Here is an 18356-nt window from a genome sequence, read left to right as displayed (position 1 = left end):
AGTTTGATTTTGTATCATGCAAAGGGAACCATCTTTCCATTACATTTTAGTATTTCATAAGCTAAATTTTAAATCATGTGATCAATCATAGTTTCATAAAGATAAATACTAATTCTGTTCTGTGGTTCTTAATGCTAAATGTATACTACTACTTATAACGAAAGAGCTTGGACCTTAAATTAGCACATGAAAATAAGGAGGATTTATCTTGCTTTGTTTTTCCCAATAGTTATTTGGGTTTTGATCACGCCGCAACGCTGTTTCACATCCAGGACAGTCCTGCTGACCCAGTGGAAAGGCCAATTTACCTGACTAACACTTTCAGTTTTGCGATCCTCATTCATGATGTGTTGTTACCAGAAGAAGCCAGAACAATGTTTCGGGTATGTGTGAGCCCTCTTGCTTCCATTCTGCTGCTATCCACTAGATGGTACTGACTTTTGCTTTTTTTCTTCTCCTTTCCCCAGGTTTACAACTTCAGCAAACCAGTTTTAATTCTTCCTAATGAGTCAGGATACATTTTTACCCTGGTTTTTACGCCATCCACATCATCCTTGCACATAGACAACAACATTTTACTTGTTACCAATGCCTCTAAGTTTCATTTACCTGTGCGGGTATACACAGGCTTTTTAGATGTAAGTATGTTGTCAAGGTCCCTTCTCTGTGCTTCTGGATATTACCAGGATTTGGGGTGCACTCTTGTGTTTACATGTTGATCTGAATCCTTCCCAATCAGTGCTTGCAGGATACAATAGTGTACCACCCCCATCTACAAAGGACTCCTTCCAGGATCCCCAGAGAATTACAAAACTAGAGGTTGTTATTCTTCAGTGACCAATGGGAATTGGTCTTAGAATCCACTACAGATGCCCAAACCATGAGTATTCCAGTCCCTTATAGAAAATGGTGTAATATTTGTAGGCAAGCAGTGAAGTCCATGGATATGGAACCCACAGGTAGAAAGCTGACTGTCCACTCTGTGTTTTCCTCTAATGCATACAACTAAGTTTAATTTAGAAATGAGAGTAAGTAGTAGTAAAATGGAACACTTAGGATAATATGTGGTATGGTGCTGTAATTAAGCTATTTTACCTTTGCCTTAAGGAAAGCACTTTATGGCTTTTCTTTGGCACATGTGAATTTCTGGAATCACTGCCCTTGCTCCTTATAAAGCAAATTAAGGGTTACTTGAACACCGGGCCTGTGCTGCGACCACAGTAGTCCTTCTGAAACCCACACGATGAGTGAGTGGGTAGCATATACAGCACTGATACAGAGGAGAAAGGGATGGTTCACATCCCCGAAAAGACAACACACGGCTTTGTTTACTACTCAGAGCAACATGCAATTGCAAACTTAGGAATTACTGTTGGAATTTTTCCCATAATATAGTTGACGTCTTTAATTTCAGTCTCTACCTAGAACTTTTCTACATTGTTTTCTCTTGGTTTACTTTTAAATTGTAATGGCATAAACTCTAAAACAAAGATAAATGGAAGGATAATGTGGCAGGGGCAATATTAGGAAGTAAAGTGGTTATCCTTGATTGGTTAAAGTTGAACAAAGTTGTTATAACCAGGACAAAGCAAAGAACCAGAGAGGACAGAAGAAAACTGGGTGGTAAAAATGTACATTTGGGCAAATATGGTAAAAATAACCAGAAGTAAGATGTAGGAGGTCCTTCACAATGCAGAAGACAATAGACCAGCGGGAAAATTCCAGACAAGGCTGTGGTGAATATGGCCAATGAAAGAAATTTGGATAAGTATACGGACAGTCGAGAAAGAAAAGGGTGGGCATGCACAGTGCCTTCCAGAACTTAACATCAGCTAGACTTGTAGAGCTTGGGGCTCAGGATTACCCCATCCAGTCAGATGACTTATTTGTAAAATCATTCAGTGCCTTCTGAGACCACCTCAGTTTCTGCCTAACTGCCAAAGACTCTCTAGCCTCTCTTTGTTTTTCAGTTAAGTAGCTGCTCAGCAAATGGCTCTTTCCATCTCTGATTCCTCTGTTCAAAATTCTTACTCTATGATGTATCTGTATACATTGACATAAGATACAGAAACTGTAGTGTCTCCTAGTGATTACACACATGCGATTTGGTTTTTAATACAGTCCTTTTCTATCTCTCCAGTACTTTGTATTGCCCCCCAAAATAGAAGAACGCTTCATAGATTTTGGAGTACTGAGTGCCACAGAAGCAAGTAATATATTATTTGCAATTATAAACAGCAATCCAATTGAGGTAAAGAGATTATTTTTATTCTTGATCACACTGAGGATTTCGTATTTGTGTTGAAAGATCACTTTTGTGTTTTCTCTTTGAAGCTGGCTATAAAAAGTTGGCATATCATAGGAGATGGCTTATCAAATAGAACTTGTAGCTACAGAGAAAGGCAACAGAACTACTGTGATGCGCAAGCCTTTCCAGAGTTGGAGAGGTCCACTTTGCCTGACCAGTCTTCAGTGAGTGAACTTGTTTACTGTTTCTTTGGGTTAGAATGGGTGTTTAAGCCACAAGTAAGAGATTGCGTGTGCACCACACAATTAGTATTTTGATGTGCTGCCTAATGACATTGAGCTGGTAGGCATTGGAAGTGGCTTCATGGAGATCATTCTTACTCCCCTACTTCTCCTTTCACGATGAGGGCACTGGAAGCCAAAGACATTAAGCCTATCTTATCATGAGGTACAGAGCAAGTGAAATTGGAATGATTTATATCATACTATCATGAAAGGAGAAAGTGTCTTCAGTGAGTCAGTATTCTACGCTCCAGTGTGACCTGAGTCATACAGCTCTGTGTGGGAATAACTTACCACTAGAGTGCTCTTTCCCAGTTCAGTAGGAGACTTGCTCCTGCATCACTAGTGAATGATGCCATTTTTACTGCTTCAGGTAACGTTAGCTTCAGGACACTTTGCAGTGTTCAGAGTCAAGCTTACTGCTAAGAAACTAGAAGGGATTCATGATGGAGCCATACAGATCACAACAGACTATGAGGTAAGCACATTACTGGGGATTCATGCGAGTGGATTTTTCTGAAACTTATTGCTGTTATTGATTGTGCACATTTATAGAGCTTTTTGTTTTTTAGAAGCAAAGAACTACATCTGCTTAAAGTTAATGTACCAGTTTCATGCCTTTAAAACTGGCCTTTTAAGCATTCAGAAGACTGGTCGTTACCTCCCAGTTTTCTGCTAAAACTCATACTTTGTAACTAAAACACAGTTTCAGAAAAACACGTTTAGTACATTTAGAATTACCCTACTAAAAACTTGCCTACAGACGGTTGCCACATAACAACTGACTGGATTTCCTGATGGCATGTTTGACACTACAGTCATTAGTATATATTTTGCAATATGTTAATGTTTGGTGTCCTGATGGGACATTCTGTTAAATGACTATCACTGAGCTCTTCCAGAGACTGTAGACTTTATGTTGTATTCAGTAAAAGCCTGAATGTATTCTGACAGTTCTGATTTGTTTTTTTATTTTATACTTTCGAATTTCTGATAAAGGGATTGGAACTTACTGTGTAGCCTAAAGTGGCCTTATACTAGCAGACTTCCTACTTCAGCTTCTCAAGGGCGCGGTTGCAGGGGTAGGATTGCTTGCCTACCTCAGTTAAATATTTAAAAATATTTTAAACTTAACATTTAAAAGATCTTTAAATAGTTAAGTACTGGGATACCCAACAAGTTTGGGTATCTTTTTGTTCTCCTGTTGTTTTCAGCACACAGAAATCCAATGACAAAATAAACAGAATTGACTATCAGTATAAGATGACTAGTTATAGAGTATATCAGATTACCTCCAAAAATGAGGAATTCATATTTAGTGTTCATATAGAAGTGCCTTTCAGACTTGAGGCAAGTTTTTGTTAAGTGGATGAAAATAAAAATTAAACACAAGGAGCTGGAAAGATGTCTCAGCAATTAATAGCACTGGCTGCTCTTCTAGGACTCAGGTTCAGTTCCCAGCACCTACAAGGTGGCTCTTAACGATCTGTAGCTACAGTTCCAGGGGATCCTGCAGGCACCAGGCATGCGTGTGGTAGGTATGCAGGCAAAATATCTATATACATAAAAGTTAATTACAAAAAATAAAACTTTAAAAGTTAAACACAGATATTCTCTCATGCACTGCACTCAGATCATGTGTGGTACTAATTAGGAATAAACTGAAGTCTAACTCCAGAAAGTTCAACTTGTCTTTAAAACTTTGGTTGAAATCAATTTCTGTCTACCAAAAAAATACTGAGATATTTAGCCATAGAAATCCTGGATTTTTATATATGTTGTTTTAGGAGTACAGCTTTCCTTTTAATCTGTAAGAGGACTTGCATTTTGAAAAATTTGTCTTTATTCCTTTCCTATGACTTGGTCTTAACTGTTCTTAGCAGGTAAATGAGTAGCCACTGGAAATGCTATTGTTTTTATTTTATAGAGAACCTTGGGCACTCTATTAAAACATTTCCAGGGTGGTTAGTGCTGGTATATGACACAAAATAAACTTTGATTTTAGCCCTGAAACAATGAAGTAATCGCCAGTACCAAAATCCCAGACCTTCCCCTGACTTCATGGTAGTCTGCCTCTTCACTCCACAGATCCTGACCATTCCTGTGAAAGCTGTGATTGCAGTGGGCTCGCTGACCTGCTTCCCAAAACACATGGTCCTTCCCCCTTCTTTCCCAGTAAGACAATTATCCTTCTTCTTGCTGAGTGTTTTCCATTTCCTGTATCTCTATGTTTATAGCTCAGACAGGCACGCCATTTGCTGTTTTCATCATTTATTGTAAGGTAAAGCATTGCGCCAGGTTCTTCAGAGGATATAAAGTGGGATAAGAAATAGAACCTCCCTCAAAAACACTTTCTATGAAGAACAGGAACTGGAGCCTTGCTGTACGTAAAGCAGAGAGAAGAGGTTACTGTAGGAAGAATAAAATAAAGGGACTTAGAGAAAAAGCACCCTGCAGCCTAACTTAGAATTTTTTGTGGCAGGGATAGAAAAGCGTGGTCAAGGACATCCAGGGCTAGGGAAGAACATCACCAGAGGCAAGAAGGTAAAGTCAGAAGTGGTCCAGGTAGTGCTGAGTGATCTGCAGGGCCAGAAGGGAGGGAAGCTTTAAGAGCAGGTAGAACAGTATGTTGGAGTGGATACCTGGAAAAAAAAGTAAATTCATGGGAATCTAAAATTTTTGAGCAGAGAGTTAACATCGCCAGTACTGGGCTTTAAAGATTGGCTCTGTATCAGAAGGACATGCAGGCCACTTGTGGAAGGAAATAACAGCACAAGGTAGAGTAGGGCACACAGGAAAAGGGCCATGGGGAGAGTTGAGCACCCGGGTCTCTGATAAAGGCAGAAAAGCCTTTTCTGCTTCCAGACCTCCATTGAGAGAGAGAGAGAGAGAGAGAGAGAGAGAGAGAGAGAGAGAGAGAGAGAGAGAGAGAGAGAGAGAGAGAGAGAGAGAGAGAGAGAGAGAGAACTTTTGAAATTGGAAAGATAGCTCTTCTGTTAAGAACGCTTGCTGCAGAACCTGGTTCAGTTCTCAGCACCTACATGGTAGCTCACACCTGTCTTAAATTCCAGTTCCAGGGAATTCAGTGCCCCCTCCAGTCCTCTATAAGAACTAGGCACACATGTGGTGCATATCAGTACATGCAGGCAAACATTTATACATATAAAATAAAAATAGGCACTCTTTCTGTAGAAGTTAATGTCAAAATGTTTATCATCTGAAACACTGTTAGAATTAATAACTTTTTTAGCTTGATAAGAAATTGCTTAGGCAGGCATGAACAGACACTTTAAAAATCATCTCCAGAAAATTTTGTGGTATTGTGCTTCTTTATGCTAAAAAAAAAGTAGGTTTTATTCAATAGGAAGAATTTCTTCTTTGATTTCAAACAAAACGCAACAGTTGGATGTTTCTCTCCATAAAAATATAAATTAATAACTACATATTCACATAAATAAACATATATAATTAGATGTGTGGGATTTTACATATAAAACCTGGATATAGGCAGCATAACCATAAAAATCTCTTCATTGATGGAACTGGTAACTTTTTAGGGGGTTTTGGACCCCCGCGCGGCCCCCCCCCCCCCCCCCCCCCCCCCCCCCCCCCCCCGCAACAGGGTTTCTCTGTAGCTTTGAAGCCTGTCCTGGAACTTGCTCTGTAGACTAGTGTTAAAGTTAAAGCCTTCCTCTTTGTTTAAACAGAAAAAGGGGAAATGATGTAGGAGGGTCTTCTATCTGTCTGTTGTTTCATTGGTTAATTGTTAAACTCTGTTTTTTTCTGTGTTAAAATTAAGCTCTCCAGGTTTTACATGGAGTTCGTTACCACGTTGGGTGCCACTCTCTGTAGTGATGAAGGCAAGCCAGGCCTGCTTTGCGTCTCCTGCACGGCTAGCTTAGCCCTAGAATAATTACACAGAAACTGTATTCATTTAAACACTGCTTGACCCATTAACTCTAGCCTCTAACTGGCTAACTCTCCACATCTTGAGTTAAAACCCATTTCTATTAATTGTGTAGCACCACGAGGTGACGGGCTTACCAGGAAGATTCTAACCTGCGTCCATCTCGGAGAGGAGAGCTATGCCGTCTGCCTGACTCTGCTTTCTTTCTCTCTCAGCATTCTGTTCTGTCTTCCCGCCTACCTACGTTCTGACCTATTAGGCCAGGCAGTTTTCTTTTATTAATTAACCAATGAAACAACAGATAGAAGATCCTCCTACATCAGACTAGGCTGCCCTCAAACATACAGATCCACCTGCCTCTGCCTCCCATTGGGATTAAAGGTGTGCACTGTCATGCCTTTTTTTTTTTTTTTGAGTACTGTTAAGATATTTAAAATTGAACTAGTGAAATTGGCATCAGCAGATAAAGTGTTTGCTGCGAAGCCTCATGACCTGAGTTCTCCAGGACTCACATGGAGGAAGGAGAGAACCAACTCCTGGAAGTTGTTTTTGAGCTTCACATGGAGCTCAGTAGTAGATACGTGCTCTGTGGCACATAAGCCCACCACATATACATACAAGTAAATCATGTAATTTTTTAATTTTAAATAATTAAAAAAGAAAGTTTATATATGGGTCATTAAGTAATGGAAATACAAGAATTTGAATACTTCTTGACTACTGTAGGCTATAGTTTCATGTGTGGTTCTAGAATACTTGCAACAGTTCTTTAATCGTGGCAGTGACTCAGTACCTCACAGGCGGATCTCTCTCGATGTGGTTCTAAAAGATATGGGACGTCTTTTATACCTAGTGGCAGGACCTTAATAGATGATGTGTGCATAGGGAGCAAAGTGATAGAGAGAAGGCAAAGATATTACACATGGATCAACTCCTTGATTGCTCTGCTGAGGTCAGCAAATTGAGACAGCTGGGGGTAGGAGTAGATAGAGGACTTAACTGTGTTTGAGCGCTGAGGAAGAGTCAGGATGCTTTGGGCAAATGTAGAAATGTGTCTTCCGAGGCTAGAGGGTTAGGGGCAGGATATATGAGTACTGTACTTAACAAAGCCTAAATTCAAGATTGTACCCTTTCAATATAACATTTTAATTAATAAGTTCAACATACTTAAGTTTGGGCTATAATTAAACCCCCACCTTCCTGTCATTGCACTTTGTCTGACTATATATTAAATCCATGCCTTTATTATTAATCCATGAAACCCTTATTCTTCCTTCAGCCACCTTTTACCCTCTGCTAAGTCCTGGAGGGACCTAGAGCTATTGGAGGGAAACCATACATTAGAAAACATTTCAAATAACTCAAGGTTGGATATTTGAGTAGAGTTGCAAAATGAACTTTATTTCTCTTTTGATCTCCACGCAGCCTAAGAGCTGATGCTGGGGAAAAGTTCTGACAGGTATATGAATCTAGATGACTGCCAAGAAGGCACAGCTGCTGTCTGACTTTCTTCCCTCCCAGCCACATGTCCACCCTAAGGGTCTTACTAGGTATTTATTCACTAGGCTGCAAATAAGGACACTATCCTCTTCTGTGTTTTTTAGTACCAAATACTAAAAATGCGGGTTTCTTGTTTTAAAAAATTTTTTTAAGTGGGTAGAAATAATTCTGTATTCAACCAAAAGAAAGTATAAGCTCATAATATGCTTCTTGAGGGTGAGTTGAATCTCTTTTAAATTCATAATTTACTAATTTGATATCCTGTAGAAAAACAAAGCACCTGGTAAGAATGGTTACTGATTATACTTTGGTTTGTGAGGCTAGAAGGATGGCTCAGCAGTTAAGAGGACTTAACGGCTCTTGTCGAGGGGATGCTTCAGCTCCCAGCACCCACATGGAGCTCACTTCCACCTGTAACTCCAGGTCCTGTTCCACATAGTGCACTTTACACAAGTGCAGCCAAACAGTCATACACATAAAATAAAAGTAAATTGATTGGTTTTGGTTTTTCAAGACAGGGTTTCTCTATAGCTTTGGAGCCTGTCCTGGAACTAGCTCTTGTAGACCAGGCTAGCCTTGAATTTATAGAGATCCGCCTGCCTCTGCCTCCTGAGTGCTGGGATTAAAGGTGTGCGCCACCGCCGCCCAGCCTTGTTTTCGTAAGATTCTTAATGGTATATATTTTTACTAATTTTCTGAGACAAGGACTGTGTAACTCAGTCCTCTGATTTTAATCATCTAACTATTGAAATCACAGGCATGCCAGTTGGTAGCCTGTACTTTTAAAAAAGATCTAATTTTCTCTTTTGTAAAAGAAAGTACGTTGCTTTTTATAAAGAAAACTTTTTTTAAAAGAATGTTTTATTGTTTGATAAGGTCTTAGAATTCGTTTATTTCAGTGCAGCCTTTCTTTGATATAAACAGACTTTGCCTTACAAACCAAAAATGACCTCTTTGTTTGAAGTTCCCTTTTGTGTCTTCTTGGTGTACTTGGTTCATCAACACGAAACCAAATTTTCTCTTAATTTATATGGTACTTCTGTAATATGCCACAGCAGCAACAACAGAAAGGTTGTCCTATGATTTTTGTTCTTTTAATTTGGTGCTTTTCTTCTGAATGAGAGGGTAGATTTTTGGGTCTTTTACAGATTTAAATATTATCAGCTGATGAAAATTCTGAATGTGTCTTACTTAGCTGCAGATTTGGTCATTTACAACTGTATTTGTTTTTTTTTTTTTTCCTTCAGGGGAAAATAGTTCATCAGAGCTTAAATATTATGAATTCCTTCTCACAGAAGGTGAAGATACAGCACATACGGTCTTTGTCAGAAGATGTACGGTTCTACTACAAACGATTACGGGGCAATAGGGAAGACTTGGAGCCAGGGAAAAAGTCAAAGGTTGGTTAGGTTTGAGAAGTCCCAGCTGTCAGTCCTTTGTGACTGATTATCTGTGGATTCAGGATTCACGGTTATCCTGTGCTTCTTTGTAGATTGCAAACATTTATTTTGATCCTGGGCTACAGTGTGGGGATCACTGCTATATTGGCTTGCCCTTTCTATCCAAATGTAAGTCTTCTTGTTCCCTCCATCTCTTCTCTCTCTCCATCAAAAAGTGATGCTGAGTACTGTAGAACTCACTGGAAGGGGTATTGGCAAGTGGGTTAGGCTGAGTCCATGCTGACATGTGCTTCCTCTTTTAGCTGAACCCAAAGCACAGCCTGGGGTCGCCATGCAGGAAGACTCATGGGACACCGACTGGGATGTACATCAGAGCTTGTTCAAAGCTTGGATGGGAATAAAGGAGAATTCAGGTCATAGGTACGAGTTTCTGCTTCAGTGAAGTGTTTAGCAGTGAAGCACGTGCAACATCTCTGTTGTGACCACTTTTGAAATGTCACTGTATTTTCATATTTGGTTATTTTACTTTACAGTAAGATAATGGGCCTAGTTCAGCATGTTGTCACATTGATATTGCCAACATATGTTGCTAAGGAATACATATGCTCCTATTTCCTCTTTTCTCCAATGCATAAAGTCTGTCCTTAAAATCAAAGAAATGTGAAATTGCCCTTATATATCATGGCTGCCATGTTCATCTTAGACATAGTGTTATGCATGAGAAAAAGATTTGTCTGCCACTGGCCTGCCCAAAAGGCAAATTGAGTTCTCTCCCTACAAGAGACCAAATCTATTAGCTCTTTATGAAAAAAACTGCCTTCTTCTTCAAGTGCTACTCTGTTGCCAGAGGCATAAAGGGCCCCTTCAGGTGGCTCTTTATGGCATCTTTGGCAGGTAGAAAATATGCTACTGGAAACCAGTTTTGTACCTGGATTCAAACACTAAGCTGTAGCTGTGGTATTATAAAAGCCTGACCCTTTCATACTCTTTTGGAAAAAAATTTTCCAGAATCAGGAACATTGACAAGTAGACCTGATAGATTTGTCAAAATTAAAATTGTCTACCATAAGAATATTATGAAATTCTTAAGCCATTGACTACTTTTTGATTAACTTTTTAGTTAGCACACAAAGAATGGATATCACTGTGACATTTTTGTGCATATATTATTAGACTTTACTCTTACTACCTCTACCCCTTTGCTGGTTCCCTTCTTCCCCTTAGAGGGACCCCTGCTTCTGCTCTCATAACACATTTTCCGTTACCTCCTTTTGATACCACTTTTCCCTTCCTTGAGACCTTTCCTTCTCCTGGTTCCCTTTCTACTCTTAGCTATTTTAAATAATGCAGGAATAAATATGGGTTTCTGCAAGTATCTCTACAGTATGCTGACTTAGCAACCTTAGGGAATGGCCGGTGGTTAGTAGAGATATGAAAGCTCTGTTAGTTTTCAAGGACCCTCCATACTGTGTCCATAATGGCTAGGCAAGTTTACATCCCCACCTGCAGCCCATCCGCACCAGTGTTTGTTGTTGGCAGGTGGTTGGTTATAGTCTGGGGTGTGTGTGTGTATTTGTTTGTTTTTCAATGATAGCTACTCCTCTGAATCTCCAAGCAGTTAATTTGCATTTCTCTGAAGACTAAAGATATTGAACACTTTTTCAGATGTTTCTGGACATTTGTATTTTTTCCCTTGAGAACTGTCTGCTTAGCTCAGCTCATGAGTCCATCTGTCCAATGGTTCAAACCATTAGCTGTTGAAACCGAGAGTTTCTGTATTGTAAAAAGTTTCTTTAAAGAGCCGGGTGGCCTTTAATCTCAGCACTCGGGAGGCAGAGGCAGAGGCAGGTAGATCCTTGTGAGTTCAAGGCCGGCCTGGTCTACAAGAACTAGTTCCAGGACAGGCTCCAAAGCAACACGGAGAAACGCTGTCTCGAAAAACAAAACAAAACAAAAAAAAGTTTCCTTAAAGAAAGCTTTTTGTTTTATTAAACACCGTTCCACTGAGTACACAAAGACTTGTAATGAACTCGCGAAGAGCTCATAGATTTAGTCTCCTTTGTTGCCTGTGTCTCCACAGTGGGCCTTGTATAGACAGTCTCCAGGTGCTGATGTCCAGGTGTGAATGGGTGACTCAGTAGTGCTGCCCTCGGTTCAGCCCCCAGGGAGCCCTTCACCACCACATCTTCCTCCCAGTGTGCACCCGGCCAAGGCCGTGGGCTCCCATCTGCCCTCTGCCTCCCCAGCCTGCTTGCACTATGAATAAAGCATTTTTCATCCACCTACATTTGTGTTACCTTGTTGATATGCATGTTTCAAGATATTTCTATTTCTCATTTTATAATGCCTATATGTGTATGCTTACCATTACCCCAGGATCATAATTTAGTAGTACAGGGTTTGAGTATGTTTCAGTAGTTAGCCCCATGACAATGCATTCTGAGTCCTGACCTCTGACTCTGCAGTCATTAGTAGGGTTATCGAAATGAGGTCCTGAGTACGACTGAAACTCTCTGCACCTGGTTGACTACCTAGCGGATCCCCTCATCACGTGCTGCTCTTACCTTGGTTTTACATAGAGAGGGAAGTAGTATGTCAGGCAGCTCACTTGTCATTAGTTCTCTTGAAATCTCCTAGCACCTTGCTACATCCTTCCCCTATATGCCATGGAAGAATCTTCCAACCCTTGAATACTAGATGTATCTGTCCTAAATCATCTATAGTTCACCTTTCCTTATTAAATTTGTACTTTTTAATTTTTAAGGATTAGGCTGCTGATGTAGTAGTTCAGTGGTAGAGTGCTTGCCTAGCACACAGAAGGTGCTCAGGTACTATCCCCCCCCCCAGGTACCTATCACGTACCACCAAGAAAAAAAGTTTACTTTGAAGACATACATGCATTTCCCTAATGCCTACTGGAAACTAAGACTTGTCAACCTTAACAAACTCAGTATAGAACTGTAGCAGGAAATTGTTATGTGACAGCCCTTTGTGCAAAATAGAGGCATATTACATCATTGAAAGCATAATAAAGTTGCATGCCCAGTCATAGAGGGGCATCTATATCACCTTCCTCTAAGATTCTGGAAATATCACCAAGGAGGAGGAGAGCATCTGGGCCAGGAGAAATGGAGGCCACTGGTGGGAATCCTGACTTCTGGGCATGACACAGCTCTTGCACGCGGAACTCCTGTGCAGCTGTCGTCTCCTGTGCAGGATACTCCACCCGACCAGGCCACTCAGCACTCTACTGTGGATGGGTTGGGCTCCATGAGGATTGCAGGATAATGGTTAATGTGAGAGGGAAAGACACGTTTCCAGTGGTGCTAGCTGCTGGTAAGGTAACAAACTCCCACTCCACATTCCTGTAAACTACCCTAATGAAATTCATTGGTCACCCCCTCAAAAAAAAAGAAGCAAATGGGGGAAAGGCAGGGCAATGAACAACCAGTAAAAGAAATGCATCATGTATATGTACAAAAGTAAAACTAATCTCTGTGTAATACTAACATTTTAAAGTTAAAAATATCTTTTAAAAGTAGGATGAGTAAAAATTTTTTTAAGAACCAGGAAAAAAAAAATCTCAAGTACAATTTCTTATAAATTTCTTGCATTCAGAAAACTCAAGTGTTTTGCTTTTGTACACTGACTTAGAAATTGTTTTTCTAGGTTGAATGCTCTGTTTGAAATAAATACAGACCTCCAAAAAAATATAGTATCAAAAATCACTGCCGAGCTCTCGTGGCCGTCCGTCCTCAGCTCTCCCCGGCACGTGGGAGTTCCCACTCACTAACACTAACTGCTCCTCAGTAAGTACTCAGGATGGTGCGCGCGTGTTCAGACATAGCTGAGGTTTGTAGGAATCTCCACTAATGTATCTTGGCTTTGCTTTAAGGAAGAAGAAATTACCCCTAGAGAATCCTGCAGACGTCCCTGTCTACGTCCAGTTCATCCCTCTGGCTTTGTATTCCAACCCTTCCATTTTTGTAGGATAAATTAGTCTCAAGGTAAGCGAGCTTGCTGTAGACAGCCAAAGTGTCAACTCTAGCTGAAGTTCCCAGAAGTTTTCTGTTGTTGGGCTGATACTAAACCGAGCATAAGAAATGCTTCAGCAGAATGTAAAGGTGGAGCTACTATTTAAGATTTTAAAGAGACAGTAGACAAAGCAACTCCATTGTTTCCTTTTCTTCCCCAATATTTCCTTTTTAAAAAGTGAACAAGATATTAATAACTGATAGCCTTTAACAGTCTAAGTGCTATTAATATGATATAATACTGCTCCCAAGACCTGTCACAAGGTAAATTTGCAAATAAAGCTTAAGCCTGATAATCCTCTACATTCTAGTAGTGATGTTTATAAAGATGAACACGCATTTTTTATTTTAGGTTTAACTTGAGTAAGGTGGCCAAGCTAGATCTGAGGACACTTGAATTCCAAGTCTGCAGAAACAGTGTAAGTACAAGCTCCACACCATTACTCTCTGCTAGGACCAGGGCCAATGGGAAGGGTACCTACAGCTGCTGTTAAGCCTGGCTGAAATTCTGTGACCATACATGAGGTATGCTAATGTGGGACATTTTATTTTCATTAAACATTAAAAGATTTAGCTGAATCGTTTAAACTTTCTTCCTGTGTGCTTCCTACTAAAATTGTAAAAACCCGTGAAATTTAAGACCAGTAGGTGGCTGTGTTCATACCTGACACAGCTGTGTGTGTTTACATCAGTAGATAATACTGACTTTTAAAATGTGTAAGTAAGTTGATTTATTCTGGGAATGAAAGTGTCCCCTATTATTCAGGTAAGTGACCACTAGCCACTCATAATTACATCAGACCTTGATGTGGAGGAAACGTGTCAGCTAGGAGGGTGGCACTGGGAGTCAAATGCCTGCAGGCTGCCTGAGCTCCTGTGTCTTGCTGCACTCTCCTCGCCACAGGGCCAGATTCAAGTCTCCTTCAGATCCAGGGCATCTGTCCTTCCTGTTGGACCACATAGTGTGGTGTAGGAAGTGCTCCCCGGCCCTGTCCAACCAGCTGCCTTGTAGTTATTCCACTCTTTGCCATAGTTCCAGTCAGAGGCCTAGAACACAAGACGGCAGTGTAGATAGTCCTGGATTCCAGTGTCTTTCTCTTGAAATCTTACCTTGCTTCTCCCATGCATAAAATGCCATTGTAGCAAGCAGTGTGCTGAAAGTCAGTGAAAATACTCATTAACTAGAACTTGGGTCTCTTCCGCCTTTATAACTAAAGGACACAAAATAAGTGAATGAGCTGACACTTAGTTTTTAAATTTTGACCTCATACAACAGTATTTGCGAGATATGATACACTGAACTAGACCTCTGGAAATTTCTAAAACAGAAATTCTAAGGGTGAAGATGTAATTGCCGAGTGACTCCTTTAATCTGCTTCTCTTTCTGTCATGTACTAAAGAGACAGGAGCACATGTTGAAATTGAGTAAATTATGTTTGTTATCGTTCACAGACATTATTTTTTTCTTTACAAGGACAGACTGGAAACAGACAATCACTACAAGGGAGATTTAGCACCACTCTCTCTGTTCACACATAAGAGTTGGCGGTGTTAACTCCAGCTCCACTGCTCATCTGATCCTAAGAAAAACAGATAACATCCCAGGGAGAGTCCATCACTATACAATTAGGGAGTCCTTTCGTTTTGTTTCAGAACATCACACATTTAATCCTAGCACTCGGGATACATAGGGTTCTGTGAGTGTGAAGGCAGCTAAGGCTGCATAGTGATATCTTGGCTCAGAAAGGCAGCATCGGGGGTGGGGGAGGGGGTACCAAGAATGGCTTATTATTAAAGGAACTTATTCGCCATCCACTTTGGAACAGTCAGAGTATTCCATTATCCTAGTAGATGTTAATAGAGCTATAAAAGAAAATATTTTACCTCATAAGCAAGAGTTAAGTGGTGTACTTCCAGTCATGAGTGTTGAGTTTGTATTAATGTATCAAACTGTTTGTCTCAGGTTATGTCCTTTCCTGTATGTGAATTATATTTCAAATTTTAAAAAATACACACTTTTAAAAAAAAAATAGCTGTATACAAATATAAAGTGCATAATACAAACATGAGGGCTTTGGTAACCTGAGAAATAAATTCTGTTGTTTTAACTTAATGCAGAATATGAAGTCTCCTTACTGGCTACCCAGCTCTCAACACCAGTGTTTAAGTCATGAAGGATAAACTTATCTGTGTGATCAGTTTGAGAGGCTTGGGATCTAGAGGGGATAAGGGACAAATGGTTTGCCCAAAAACTATATTAATGACTCCTTTTTGTTTGTACAATGATTCAAGGCTCATCCACTGCAAAGTCCAACAGGGTTTACAGAGGGCCCCTCTCGGCATTTCGTTTTAAACCTCATTTTAAAACCTGGAGAAAAAAAATCTGTCAAAGTAAAGTTTACTCCACTTCACAACAGAACTGTTTCTTCGCTGATCATAGTCAGGTAGGTTCTGTGATGTGAGTGTAGCTCATTTTCAGTGCTTACCTTCAGTGCTTCCTGTCACTCAAACCGTCAGTAGTAGCATTGGTGTGACTTAAAATGAAAAACGTGTGTTCTTTGTGAATTTTTAAATTTTCACCCTTAAATTCAACATGTTAATAATTTTTTGTGGTTGTTTACAAAATGTTAGAACTTGTAAATCAAAAAGATATGCAAAATTAATTGGAGAAGAATGTAATTCTTGTTCTTTCGTAGAAACAACCTGACTGTGATGGATGCTGTGATGGTCCAAGGTCAAGGGACAACCGAGAACTTGAGGGTAGCAGGCAAGCTTCCAGGGCCAGGAAGTTCCTTACGCTTCAAAATTACAGAAGCATTGTTAAAAGACTGTATAGACAGTGAGTATCCCTAACTGTGAAAAGACCAATTTCCAGCCTTTGCTTTCAGCCATCAGTGACTTCAGAAGCAAAAATAGTATTTCCATATGTTCACACCTGCCTTCTAGTCATGAATGTTTATGATGCTAAGAGAATCCTGTCTTACATTCAGAGGATCTTTTGCAGGTTTATTCTAAGAATGAAAAGTAAAACATGTCATTTTTCCATGGCATATCAAAGCCTAGCAGGGTAATGCACTCCTGTAAGCCTAGCCCTTGGGAGGTTGGAGCAAAGGATCATGAGTTCTAAGCCAACCTAAACTACCTAGTGAGTTCAAGCAGGGTCAGAAGTATACAGAGACCTTACTACCAATAAAGAATGAATGAATGAAATCTATTAATTATGAATAGAATAGATCAAAGTGGAGTGTTTCCAGATAAAACCTGAGGAATGCTGATCTTTTTGGTATGTGGGGTTGACTCATAATGTTCAGCATACAGAAGCTCACAACATATACCTCATTCACACCAGAAGTGATTTATTCATCGTCTGATTTTCTTTCCTTTCAGATTTGAAACTAAGAGAACCAAATTTCACATTGAAAAGAACATTCAAAGTAGAGAATACAGGACAGCTTGAAGTCCGTGTAGAAACCATTGAAATCAGTGGGTATGCTTGTGAAGGATATGGCTTTAAAGTGGTTAACTGCCAAAAATTTACACTAAGTGCCAACACCTCTAGAGACATAATCATACTGTAAGTATGTGCTTGTTCATACTGGTTTAATTCAGTGACTAACTTTCCACTCCTAACACTGGGGTCATTTCACATGGGCTCCAGAGGTGGCTCAGTGGTTAAGAGGCCTGGCTGCTCTTCCAGAGGACCTAGGTTTGAATCTCATCACATACATAGTGGCCAACAACCTTCTGCAACGCCAGTCCCTGGTCTCTCAGGGTCTACATGCATATAATACACAGACATATATGCAGGCAAAATATCCATACACACATGAAAAGAAGTAAATAATTTTTTAAAAAAAAGCTTTATCACAAATGTATTTATTAGTCATTGTATGTTTTTGTTTCCAACATTGTAAAACTTCCTCTGCCCTTAGATTGGATCAGATAATCTTGGAAACCAGTTTCAATGTTTTTAAGGTTGTTATAAAGCAAAAATGTTAGAGTGACTGGAGGTGTCTCAGCCACAGAGCAGAGATCTGTGCCTCCCAGGTGCCAGTGATTCTGTGTGGTCTGAGAATGTAAACTTAACTCAGAAGACAGTCGTTAGGCCCTCAGTATTAGATGCAGTTATTTTTGTAATTGATTACTTATTACAAAGTAATAAATATGACCTGCCCTTGGTTAGATAAGGATTCTTTGATCTTCTGTGGCTGTTTAATCAGCACTTTCACGTATATTACTACATGCATGGCATAGCACTCACTACCTAAATGTCCAGGGAGGAAAGAGGCAGCAGCTCAGGGTGTGTACAGCTAATAAAGAAACACAAGTGGCTATAAGCAGCATGCAGGAAGTGACAGAACATCATTTGGAATGGGACTGGTTGTTTTTTGTTTTGTTAATAAAGTCATTAGGAGTAAAGCCTAGATTCAAAAACAAAACAAAAATAGATAGAAGGACTAGAAAAGAACCATGTGAGTCTGTTTGAAAATGAACCTCACTGCTGTCCTTGTCTTAGGTTTACTCCAGATTTTACAGCCTCCAGAGTTATCCGGGAACTGAAGTTTGTAACAACCAGCGGCTCTGAGTTTGTGTTTGTATTAAATGCCTCCCTTCCATACCACATGTTAGCAGCCTGTGCAGAAGCCCTCCCCAGACCCAACTGGGAACTAGCTCTATACATCATCATCTCAGGAGTAATGAGGTACAGTGTGTTCTTTCAAGGTTGGCTCTCACTCAGTGCCCACTCTGCCTCTACTTTTCTCAGGGAAAAGCAACACCCCTGACTTGGTCAAGCTTGTGTATTGGTGGGAATAGTTAAAACTGAACCATTCTTGGGTGGCATATACAATAATGAAGTCTTAGTGCCTTTAACACTCATTTAACAAATGAAGTCTATGCTGATTTCATAAGGAAGAAGGCACACAATACCAGGTAGAGTTGCTTTCCTTGGGCATACGTAATTAAATATTTTCGAAGACCTTGCAT

General features: G+C 40.0%; 1 protein-coding gene across 1 annotated transcript in view; it reads left to right on the top strand.

Annotated features, from left to right (window-relative positions):
• Positions 1-18356, top strand: part of Tmem131 (transmembrane protein 131) — a 156356-nt gene that overhangs the window by 118584 nt on the left and 19416 nt on the right. Inside the window, 21 exon segments of the mRNA XM_038342315.1 lie at positions 230-383; positions 468-638; positions 2141-2251; positions 2335-2376; positions 2378-2422; positions 2425-2472; positions 2903-3007; positions 4618-4704; positions 9184-9336; positions 9429-9504; positions 9639-9756; positions 13006-13111; positions 13113-13145; positions 13232-13246; positions 13248-13325; positions 13327-13343; positions 13723-13789; positions 15663-15814; positions 16067-16209; positions 16758-16944; positions 17887-18072. Of these exon segments, the coding sequence (XP_038198243.1) occupies positions 230-383; positions 468-638; positions 2141-2251; positions 2335-2376; positions 2378-2422; positions 2425-2472; positions 2903-3007; positions 4618-4704; positions 9184-9336; positions 9429-9504; positions 9639-9756; positions 13006-13111; positions 13113-13145; positions 13232-13246; positions 13248-13325; positions 13327-13343; positions 13723-13789; positions 15663-15814; positions 16067-16209; positions 16758-16944; positions 17887-18072 (2094 nt within the window).

The sequence above is a fragment of the Arvicola amphibius genome, chromosome 9, assembly GCF_903992535.2.
Source record: "Arvicola amphibius chromosome 9, mArvAmp1.2, whole genome shotgun sequence".
Lineage (NCBI taxonomy): Eukaryota > Metazoa > Chordata > Mammalia > Rodentia > Cricetidae > Arvicola > Arvicola amphibius.
This window is presented reverse-complemented; position numbering and strand designations above follow the sequence as displayed.